We start from the raw sequence: 11,877 nt of genomic DNA on the forward strand, positions 1-11,877 counted from the left end.
TTTATTGTGCGTATATATTTATATATACACACAAAACTTATACACACATATGTGTGTATGTGTGTACGTATACACACATACACATATATATATAGAAAAAATATATAATTAACAAAGATATATATAAATATATACACATATACATAGGAAGAGGAAATTTCTTGTGCATTTATAACATGCGCTCGGCATCTTATGAGTTCACCATGGCAGTATTAATAAGAGAATGAAAGAGAAATCAATATATCGCTCCGTAAGAGACGCGTATTAAGAAAAGGCAGAGAAATCTATATCAAAGAAATCCCTTATGTCGATCGTGATAAGTTTTAAGTTTTAGTTTTCATTTGAAATGTTTATCGATCTCTTCTTCCATTTTCTCGTTTTATAATGGATCGCGATAAATTCGAGAAGGTGAACACATCCTTTTGTACATATAGATATTGTGTAAGTGTAATTTTAACGATTAATTGAATTATTGCACGTGTACATCTGCTCGATACGTATATGCACATTGCCAAAAAGAATGTGAGCAATTTAGCAAGCTAAGAGTGGTGAGCAAATGATAGAAGGAAGATGAAATTGCGAGTAGAGAAATACGTAGAGACCAGAGGACTCTTTTGTCAAGCAATTTTCGTACATTAGTTACGTAGTTATCGACGTTGCAACGGTTAATAAGAAGAATAAAGAAAATTTTATCGATTTTAACGATCGTTGATTCTAAAATTATAGTTTAGTATATTTAGAATAAAGAAACGGAAAAGAAGCTATATGTGGGTTTACTACTACATGTTTGAAAGAAAGCAATTTTATATAGCAATTGCGATAAATTAGTCGATTATTACATGATCGTTACATATTTCTCTGATATATGCACGAACAATCTTCCTGTCGTTTTTATTATATAATCCTACTTAGTCAATGGTAAGACTTTAATCCGGAAGATAGACATGATCGAATGATGCGCGTATAAATTTCAAAAGATTGTCGACATTTTTATAACTTCTTTTTTAAGGACACGCAAGATGTCACGGAACTTGGCGTATTCCGCGCTTGCCTTGCGACTTATCTTGTGATATATAATTCTGCCTTTATATTACTTACATTACTGTTTCTTTTTCTCCTTGTCTTTCCAACCGTTTTCTCTGTCTCGCTATCTCACTTTTCTTTTTCTTCCTCCCTTCTTCTGTTTTTCCCGCTATCTTCACTGTAAGTAGGAACTTGTTGACATTGCTTCCAAAAATAATATAATTAATACTTATACCGGCATATGATCGCATACGCTCTTAGCAGATAAGAGAATTCGCAAATAATAGCATAAATCCACATTAGTAAAGTAAGACAGATCAGTGTGATAATATTGTAAACCGTGCGTTGTTGACGTTTCGAGCGCTCTAAGGAAGATATTTTAATAAAAATTCCAAGACACACTTTTTATTGCGTGATAAATCACACGCAGAGATGTATGCGCAGCGTAAAACCTTTCGTTTGATCGATCAATCAGTTTCATATCAGTCACGAGGAATGATGCCTTAAATTTTAGACAATCTTGTGCAAATTGTGTAATCCACGCGAATTTGCGTGTGTGTACGTGTAAAAAATTAAATATTTAGTTAGTGTTTAAAGATTAAATAACCGGTGTTTTGATTGTACAATTCGCATTGTATATATAAATGTGTGTGTGTGTGTGTGCGTGTGCGTGCGCATGCGCTACCCCATTCTTAAGAGTGGATCTTACAAGAGTGTTTCTTACCATTTAAATGTGCTCGAGATCAATTATGACGGTGACTCTTGATATCTCATCGCCTTACAACTATATATACTTGCACTAAAACATAACTTATTAATTTACGCGATTAAACTAATTAAGCTTGCCTGATGCTCCGCGCTTGTATAATGTCCCAGATGGGCGGCATCAGCCAATAAGATCCGCCGAGAAACTGCAGGAGCGCGACCACTCGAAGGCACACGTTTTCACCTACAATTGTCACAAAGTGCATTCGTAAGAAGCATAAAGCAATTGTAACAAGAACTCAATTGACGTGTTTGCAAGACAGAGTTGCCACTGATACGCACTACGCATAAAGCAGAAGAACAGCATGCCAAGACCGATGAAGGTGGAGAATAGATTGCGCGAACGATGGGCAAACTGGTTTCCCAATACGTCGCAGAGTGTTGAGTCTTGGCAAATGAGCAGGCCATTAATGCTGATTCCACCGAGTAGCGAACACGTGAAGAACCAATAATAGTTGCTGGCGAAAGTCAAGCCTGGGAAGATTATCGTGGTCGATTTAGGGGATAACGTTTCGTTCACTTTCCCTAAATTTTTCAGAGTAAAATTCCAATCGCAGAACAGAACGACTCTCGAGTCGAGTTCCAACGAATTATGCGTGAACGAAAGTGTAAAGATATCTCGTACCTATCAAGACGAGGCTGCCGAGCCAACAAGTGACACCGAAATAAATTCTTCTGTATCGCATCGTGGTGATGATCAACCAGCAACTACCGACACTCGGCAGGAACGTGCCGAAGCCGGCGACAATCAGCAACATCACCCAATCCGAATAATATTCGGGCAACGAGCGTTTCAGATACAAGGTGGGCACCAGGATCCAGAAGAAGAGCGAGTAAGCCTTCATGCCGATCCACGTGACTAGGGCTGCCCAGAAGCGGAAGTAACGGAGCACACGGAACTCTTGCTGCCACCGTTTCGACCGCACGCTCGGATTCACAAACAGCTCCACGTCTTCATCCTCTTGGAAAGCGTAAATGCTGTTGACCTCGCTGAACAACGGCGCGGCGTTCGTGTCCTGCTTGGCGCTGCTGTGGAGGTAGCTGACGTTATTCGCGCTGTTACTCTGATCGTTCGTTTCTTCGGCGATGTCCGGGGCCATTCTAATGCCCAGCTCGTTGTCTTCGTCGCCTGACAAGAGTAACCTACCGACGAAGCGACGCGTCATTATGGCATTATGCTGTTTGCAGATCTTATTGAGGAAGACTTTCGAGAACTAACTGAGAAATATCGCGGGATATTCTTGTTAACAAGACAGCAAAATAGTCGGCAAGCTTGTCGGCATGCGTGAAATCAATTCCTCAACCTCGTTTGTATCCCTCCGCAGTGAAGAAATGTGAAAGGAATGCGAGCATTTTTTAAAAAAGCTGTCACCTGTAAGGAGACGCTCGCTGTGGAGCCGGCGAGCGCAGGGCTAACGTGCCCATGGCAGTCGGGATGAGGGCTGTGGTCATCAGCAAGAGCCCAGCTTTCAAATCAGTCTCCTCGAGAAGGAAGTGCGTGAGCGCTGGCACGAGCGTGTAGCCGAACGAGGCTGCGATATTCTTCAAGGCCAACACTAACGGCAGCCGTACGCGAAAGTGCTTCCGCAGCAGGGTCTCGCTCTGCACGATCACGAAACTTGCGCCGATGCCCATCACCGCCCCTGCGCTAAGGCTGGCCAGGTAAGCGCCCACTCCGCCGGTTGCCAAATATCCAGAAGCGATGATACCCGTGCTGAGGAGACCTACACCGATGAGGCCGACCAGCCGCGGGATCGACGCCAGTTCCGCGATTGCCCTGGTCCATGGGTCTAAATCGTGACAAAGAAGAGAGAGGATCTGGTCAGCGGGGCCAGAGAGAATCGAAGAAAATTGTTCATGATAGACGGAGAGGAGCAGGTACTTTCTGTTTGTCCTAGGGCTTTCCTCAAAAGACGATATCTCTGAAAATCGCGTTATTCACACTGTTTTATGCTGGAACTACTAAAGATGCGATTAGATCAACAATGAACGGTGAAATGGAAACAAAGATAAAGATATAAAGATATAAAGTGATAAGTGATAAAGATATAAATGAAGATGAGAGTGAAAACGCAATAAGTTTCCAAAATTAAATTAAATTAACCCATTAAGGCCCATCCTTAGATCGGTAATGAAAAAAGTAACTTGGATTCCTGGCATAGGTGGTCCTAGCAACGATTACTGATGCTTCAAATGGGTTGAAAAGAAATTCTTTTAAACAAATTGTTGTAAACAAATTAAGAAAAATTAATTTTTCCTCATTTGTTTACAACAATTTTTTAAACGGAAAATCGAAAGTATAACACATGTTTCTTTAGTGATTTTTCCCGTAGAATCGATTGAGGTGGTCAGTTCTTCGGAATTAAATTAATTTTTCTTAATTTGTTTACAACAGTTTGTTTAAAAATTTCTTTTTTCAACTAATTTGAAGCAATAATCATTGCTAGGACCCCGAGTCCTCATGCCAGCCAACCCAATAGTTACTTTTTTCTATATCTTTACTGGTCCAAGGATGGGCCTTAATGGATTAAATGAACTGTGTTTGTCGCGCATGTCGCACTTGTAATGAGAGGTCCATTAATTAGCGACAGAAAGAAAGAGAAACAAGCACCCGCCAAGTTCCAGAAGGCGACGAACAGTATCGGCGTCCAGGTGATCTTCTGACTCCAGACGTCAAAGTCGAGCGCATCGTTCTTAGCCAGGTATCCCAGCACCACGCCGTACATCGAGAGCACGCTGGGCACGGTAATCTGTGAATTCACGAGTATCGGAAATCGAGCATAACAGGGCATTGTACGAGGTCTCTTTTTGTTAACGGATTCGATTATCAGAAATTCGATATGATGAGATTGAGTAGAACTTTAAGCAGTAGATGTTTAACGCTGATCAGAATAAAACTCTAAACACTCCCGTGAGCAAGTTTCGTGAATCGCGAGGTGAAAATTCACGAAACCGCAATCAGACAGCTGTTTCAGCCACGGTTCCGAGTTCCGAGTTGGTCGCCGAGTTGCGGGATCCTGCTGGCAGCGTTTAGACTTCTCCCTTGAACATAAGCGACGAGCGAACCTGAATGAATATGACGCCGAGCAAAACGATCCACGAGTAGCCGCCATCTGGAGCAGTGGGTCCGAGCTCCGGATACGAGGTGACGACTTCATCGAGATGAAGTCGCTCGACCAGTGACATTTTCCTCGTATGTCCGCTTGCAATGCGAACGGCTGCGAACGACGATGACGACGACAATACCGCTGAAGAGTCCGCAAATTAATCGCACAGACACACGGCCACTACCGGAACTATTGATTGCCACCTTGGAAAAACAGCGGCGGGCATTAAGGCAGTTTAAAACGTACTACCTGCGGTATCTAATCTCTCGGCTAAGATGTCGACGCGCACTGATAGCTGTTGATAAGAAAGAAAAAGCGCGCCGCGCCGCGCCGCACCGCGCAGCCTACACCTGCCACAACGCTGCGACCTCGCGCGAACTCCAGCTGGCCAAATTCGTCTCTGACAAGGAACATCCACGAAATATGTGTCTCCGATTTCGACGAAACTTGACATATTTGTAGAGTAGCCAAAAATAAGGTATTATTTATTTGTTTTTATATTTTTATATTTTTTTTTATCGGCAATGGCTCAAGTTTAAGAGGTGAAACTGCCCCTCAAAGTTTCATTCCCTCTATGTTATCTCGATAACTATTGCAGATAGGAAAAAACTTTTTAAACAAAAATTGTATGGCATAAAAGAACGTACAATTTTTATTTAAAATGCTTTTCCCTATCTGCAATAGTTATCGAGATAACACAGAGGGAATGAAACTTTGAGGGGCAGTTTCACCTCTTAAACCTGAGCTATTGCCGATAAAAAAATATGGATCCTTTATTTCTGGCTACTCTACAAATATGCCAAGATTTGTCAAAACCGGAGACACATACACTTCGCGGATGTTCCTTGCGAGTCCCCTCTCGAAATTTGTTCTCTGTTGCTGAACAAAACTCCTGAACAATCACTTTGCGTTAGAGTCCTCTTCTTCTCCTTTCTCTAACCGGTCAGTCGACCATGTTATACCCCGTTTCTCTTAAACTTCCGAAAATGTAGCACTCAATCCAGCGATAAAAGACGAATCTTTGTGTCGCGACGGAATGTGTTCTGTGTCCGGAAAGGTACGTAGGATCAAGTACAAGTGCGGAGGCACACAATTGCTCTCGCAATAAATAATACATTTATTCGCAAACGGCTGACGATTATTACATCGTGATGTTGGTTCGGCTCACGCGAGAGGTCATGTTCCACGGAGCCGTTCCTTCGGAAAATAAAACGATCGCAGTTTCGTCTTCTGCAAATCTTTTTTAATTCCCCAACATTTAGCAGAGCGCGTGGTTAGTGCTTTGCAAGATATAATATCAAATTTAAATTTTATTAAAAGGTAGAATCGATCAGTTTGGGGGTTCTACAGGGCTCAATAGTAACTTCGTAAGCGACTTCGGTGAGAGACTCTCACTCGCGTGACGTCCGCGCTCGCCAACGATGCGACGATGCCGAACGGTACCGCGCGTTTAATTTAGCAGGAAACAACGATACCGTTATGTTCCGCGAGGTATTTTACGAAGCTTCCTTTATTCGCGTTCTCTTTATTAGCGTGTCCAGCATGGCGATTCCTTGGCTCACGCGGACCGCCTTGACGCGGCTCGCCTTGACGGACAGAGATGAGCGATACTTGTGCCGATCCTGTAGAGAAATGTCTCGTCCGCCGGAACATCCTGCGTCCTGTCTTCTCGGACGACTCGTCACACGTCTTCGCGGGCGTCTTCGCCGGTTGCTATCGTGGTGTACCGCACTCGCTTATTGACCGAATCGAGCGCGATCGGCCCGATCGTGCCGATCTTCTTCCGAAGTACCGTCCTGTACAAGTATAGCAACACGCATATCAGAGCGACGAGTACCATGAAGAGGAAGGCAAGCAGCACCGTGGTTCCTCGTCGAGTGGAAGCCAGCAATTTCGGCGCGCAGTTCTTCGTTTCGTAAAGCTCGCGACTCACGTTGCCTGTAATGAGAGGAAGTGAATATAGAAATTTCTCGGCACACACATGAAAGTGGGAAAGTGGGAAAGAAAACGAGTTCCCTTACAACTACAGGGTACTATACTTTCGATAAATTTGTCTCGTCGTGAAACAGATTTCGTTCAGAGACTCAATAAAGGAGGTTCGAAATTTGTGCCTCGTACTCGACCGAGGATTATTACCTTCGCGGCATTGCATCCGAGCGGTGTTGCGCACAAACACCGTCATCTTCTCCATCCACTTGACGAACGGGTTGAGCTTGCAAGAGCATTCGAAGGGATTGCCGGAGAAGTCGACAGACACCTCACGGTCATGCTTGGCGAGATTGTCCATGATATGCAGGTCACGCTCAAGCACTCTGGTGAACTTGTTCCTCCGCAGATCAAGGAAGCGTAGGTTGTGCAAGCAGGACAGGTTAAAATGCAGCGCGCTCAGCGCATTATCGCCGAGGTAGAGGTCCATGAGGTTCGGCAGGTCGCAGAACACATTGACGTCGCGGAACTCGGAGATCTCGTTCTGCTCCAGGTGTAGTTTTATGAGGTGCGTCAGGTTGCTGAGAGATCATCAATTGTGCCAGGAATGACGATTGTTGAGCGACTCACTGTCGCGCTCAGTGTCGTGTCGAGATAGAAGAAGAAATACGTGATGATCGCGCGATCACATCGCAGAAGACGTACCTATTGACGAAGATGTCGTGAAGCGTTGACGCCAGGTTCCTCGGCGGGCCGTCCTCGAAGGCGTCGGTCAGGTGTAGCTCAAGCAGGGATACGAAATTCGAAAACACTCGAGGATGACTTTTCGCGGGGTCCAACGAGAGTTCGTTGAAGTCGAGTATGAGACGCTCCACGTGCTGAACGTGGTGATACGCCTTACCGTGAATCTCGCGGATCTTATTGTTCGACATGTCGATCACTCGCAGGTACGGCAGGCTGTCCAGTGTGCCGAATACGTTCCACGGTAGATCCTTCAGCTCGTTGCCCGTGAAAATGAGCACCTGAACGCGTGAAAACGTTAGACCGGACACGCGGATTGCGTGTTGGAATGTTCCATATGTGAGCGTTGAGTTTTTAATCTTTTCTTATTTTGTATGTTCAGTATTATTTTAACAGGGAGATATTATATGTGATCGAACGTTGTTGAACGTGTCCTGATTCTCTTATGAATGCTCGCACGCGACATTCTGATGTGAATTTAACAAAATGATATACCGGCCGATAAAGCAGGATCGAACGCGGTAAGATACTTGACGGAGACCAATTTGATCGCAAGGGCTTAAAATCAAAACTTTCGATTTCGACTGCCAACGTACTTGCGTCTCATTGGGTAGGTGCGACAGCGAGGTGGCGTCTTTGAAGCCGGTGTTCGTGCAATTCACGACGTACTGATGATGGCCGTCGTAGCATGTCCTAAGACAATGGCAACGGTTCTTAAAAGCCGGGCCGCACTCTAGCCTGGACGACTCCGACGTTTCCAGCGAATGGAAATTGGGATCGCTGCAGTCGTTGATCGATCTGACGTTGATCGTTGTGCATAGCAGTACGAGTATTAAACGAGGAACGACGGCCTTCATGGTGACTCTGAAACACGTCGATGCGTGACGCCGCGACAATTCGAACGATGACTCCACGTCCAGCTGCGAAGAGGACTCGAGAAGCTTACGTTTACAATCATCTGAACAAACGTGCCGCACGAGATCCGTTATGCCGTCAGCCGAAAAGAACCTCGCACACAGCGTTGCCAATCTACAAATTCATATATCAGAGAATTGTTAAGAATAACATTTCTGGAACATGAGTCATTTGGACCGATTTTATAAGTCAACTTTAAGTCTAGAGTTGAAAGTTCCTCGAGAAAAAGATAATTATATATCTCATGTTATATGTGACTTTTGCCTCTATACGGCCACGTACAATCATGTGAAATACGAAATTTCTGAATTCTCCCCGATTGAAATCTGCCGCGAGCAGAATTTCGTCCCGTGGTATTCGACTACAAACAGCAGATCGAAGGACTCGAAATGAACGTCCGAAGCGATCACGTCCACGCGAATCGTCGTCGTCGTATCGGCCTGTGCAGTATCAAAGCGTCAGCTTCGAAGTAGGTCGTCGAGTCATACTTCTCGAGAAACGTCAAACTAGCTCACCCACGCGACAGGTGTGATGTCGAGTATCGCGTTCTCGTCGAATTCCCTTGGGACGTAAGACGAATTCACTCGATCGCGCAACGATCAAGACTCGACTGCGAGATGAGACGTAGGGAAGAGAAATACTCGTCTATGCTTGATAATTTCAAATAAACAGAAGATAATGCCCACACACACGCAGACGGAGAGAGAGAGAGAGAGAGAGAGAGAGAGAGAGAGAGAGAGAGAGAGAGAGAGAGAGAGGGGGAGGGAAAGAAAACAAGGCCTGTTAAATCGGCTTTCGAATTTTTAAGGGAAAATAATATTTGATACAAGAAACACACAGAAAGAAGCAGCGGCATTTCTTTATCCATTATTCATTCATTTACCTATTTATTTCAGAGAAGAATAACTTTTGATATACACTAACAATACGGAGTATGGATGAATAGCGAGCTGAGTCACGCGTGTGCGTGCGAGATTCTTACCTGCTAGAGGTTCCTGCTTACTATTCCTCCCGCGCGTGTTGACCAACGATGACGACGACGACGACGAAAAGAAGAGAGAAAAATAAAAGAGAAGAAGGATAAGGAAGAAGAAAAAGAAAGGAACTTAAGGCCCCACGTACAGCCCCACCGTTCAAGGTAGAAAGTGTCTCGTCGTCTTCGAATTCCACTTCTGTACCGCACTACTCGTCCTCGACGACGACGAGGAGAAGGAAATGATATTTCCGATACCGTATATGGCAGCACCGATATTCAAAACCTATTACACTCCGGAACGTCGACAGGCACTTGGCACACGAGAAGGATGATCAACTCCGTATACGGTTTAGCCGTTTATTCTTTCACACGGCTTGCACTCCATGCGGCAACTCGGAGCTCTTGGTTCCACTGGACATGACGTTCCGTGGCAAGAGCAAAAGAGCAATAAAGTTGCGACAGTCAGCCAGACAGGTAGGCAGGCAGGCAGGCAAAACGGGCAGGAAGCGGTGTTTCTGCCCCTGCGACGCCGTACTCCTCCTGTATTCGCGGCGGTACGAGCGGACCGCACAGCATTGATCGACTGTGCTTCATCCTGGCCGCACCTCCGGTCCCATTCCCTCCTATGAAACATGGGACCCGTTGGGGACCTCGCTGGGCCCCAATCCCCACCTATCGTAACGAACATTAACAAAACGACGATACCCATAGCGCTTTCCCTCTTCACGACCCCCTTCGTCTTTCTTCATTCGACTTTAGAAACATTGGTTCACCAATGAACGAATGAACAAATGAGCCATGTCATCAATAAACAACTTTGAGCACACTTTTTTAATAGAAAGTACTTGTTTAACTTATGATTCTCTCTCTCTCTCTCTCTCTCTCTCTCTCTCTCATCTTCTCTTATACTTTATCGCTCTTTCTCTCTCACGTTCCCATTCCCCTCCAGCTATCAAGTGCTCTCACACACACACATACACACATACTGTCTCTCTCTCTCTCTCTCTCTCTCTCTCTCTCTCTCTTTCTTTCATTTTTAGTCCATTTAGTTCATTTTAGTAAAAATTTAACGATGGTACAATTTTAGGTAACTCGATAAGTACTGACGAATACATTTATAAAATTGGTCAGATTGAGTTCCAGCTAAGATTTTGAAGGCTAGTGTGCTCATTACATTAATCTGATATGAGAACATGAAACCGAGAAAGTGAACAAAACTAAAAACTTTTCAATTTTGTAACTGTGTGTGCGTGGTGATGGTTCGAGTCTCACCAAACTTTCATGGGAACTGGACAATTGTAATTCAAATTTCGACTAAATTCGACTCGATATACTTCTTTATTCATAATATTTTCCTGATACAAAAATGCAAAATGGAAGAAATGAATAAAATTCTAATTTAGTAATTGTGGTTCGAGTCTTGGCTAAACTTTATACAGGCTGGTAAATGGTGGTTTCAGTCTCAAATAGACATTGACGAGATACTAATGAAGACTGTTGAGTCTTACGGAATTTAGCATACCACAGAAATCTCGCTGTGCATTAGCGCCCTTTTAAAAATATCGTGACTGAAATATGAAACTGTAGCTCGAAATAAGCATAGATGGTAACAGATATGAAATAATAGGAAAAGAGTATCGGAAAGTATTAAAAGAATATTACCGAAAATACGCCAATTGATTAACTTCATTGACCCATAAAAAAATGAAAAAAATCTAAACCAAGAGTTTTTGGTGAATTTTCAGAATTACATTCGATAGTGCTCGCTGAGACAAAGAAAATGACATCTCGCACGACTTTCTATGACTACTGGAAGTGCTCCAAACTCAGTACTCCATGTTTAAAAAATGTAAACTTTTTCAGGCACTTCCGATGATTGTAAAAAACCGAGTATGATGTCGTTTTCTTCGTCTCGACGAATTTTACCGAATGCAATTCTAAAAGTTTACAAAAATGCCTGGGTTATATTTTTATCTTTTTATGGATCCATGGAATTAATCAAAATCTAAAGCAGGCGTTTTTTATAAATTTTTAGAATTATACTCGATAGTATTTACCAAAATATACGAGATAGCATCACCATCGAATTTTCTCTTCCATTGGATGTACTTGAAAATTGGTAAAACTGGAAGTGAAAATTAATTTTTTTTTGGATTTTTTGTCGGAGAACTCGGTCGAATAAAATAACTTGTAGAATTTATTGTTAATTAGTAATAATTTATACGTGTACATATAGATATTAATAAACGCATATGCGTTTATTAATATCTATATGTACACGTATAAATTATTAATATTAATAATTTACTATCTAATATAATTATCTATATTAATAAACGCATGTGCGTATATACGAAAATTAATTTAGAATTGAAAATATATGAAAGTACGATTGCGTGAATTATGAAATATGTATTATTACGC

General features: G+C 43.1%; 2 protein-coding genes across 3 annotated transcripts; both read right to left on the reverse strand.

Annotated features, from left to right (window-relative positions):
• Positions 1-1,434: 1,434 nt before the first annotated feature.
• Positions 1,435-5,357, reverse strand: LOC105190659 (uncharacterized). The gene is made up of 6 exons (XM_011153506.2): positions 4,855-5,357; positions 4,400-4,538; positions 3,161-3,578; positions 2,414-2,931; positions 2,071-2,262; positions 1,435-1,972 (listed from the first exon to the last, which is right to left on the reverse strand). The coding sequence occupies exons 1-6, from the start codon at positions 4,972-4,974 to the stop codon at positions 1,860-1,862; spliced, it is 1,500 nt and encodes a 499-aa protein (XP_011151808.1). The 5' UTR covers positions 4,975-5,357; the 3' UTR covers positions 1,435-1,859.
• Positions 5,358-5,816: 459 nt separating this feature from the next.
• Positions 5,817-10,144, reverse strand: LOC105190658 (phospholipase A2 inhibitor). 2 transcript variants are annotated; one of them, XM_011153505.3, is made up of 6 exons: positions 9,460-10,144; positions 8,509-8,591; positions 8,159-8,426; positions 7,527-7,843; positions 7,032-7,402; positions 5,817-6,833 (listed from the first exon to the last, which is right to left on the reverse strand). In XM_011153505.3, exons 3-6 carry the CDS (start codon positions 8,417-8,419, stop codon positions 6,577-6,579), a joined length of 1,206 nt encoding a protein of 401 aa, XP_011151807.1. In that variant the 5' UTR covers positions 8,420-8,426; positions 8,509-8,591; positions 9,460-10,144; the 3' UTR covers positions 5,817-6,576. The 2 variants fall into 2 exon arrangements, with proteins under 2 accessions (XP_011151807.1, XP_011151806.1); XM_011153504.3 differs by having other exon boundaries at positions 8,159-8,591.
• Between the last annotated feature and the right edge of the window lie 1,733 nt (positions 10,145-11,877).

The sequence above is a fragment of the Harpegnathos saltator genome, unplaced genomic scaffold (genome assembly GCF_003227715.2).
Source record: "Harpegnathos saltator strain DR-91 unplaced genomic scaffold, Hsal_v8.6 scaffold289, whole genome shotgun sequence".
Taxonomy (NCBI): Eukaryota; Metazoa; Arthropoda; class Insecta; order Hymenoptera; family Formicidae; genus Harpegnathos; species Harpegnathos saltator.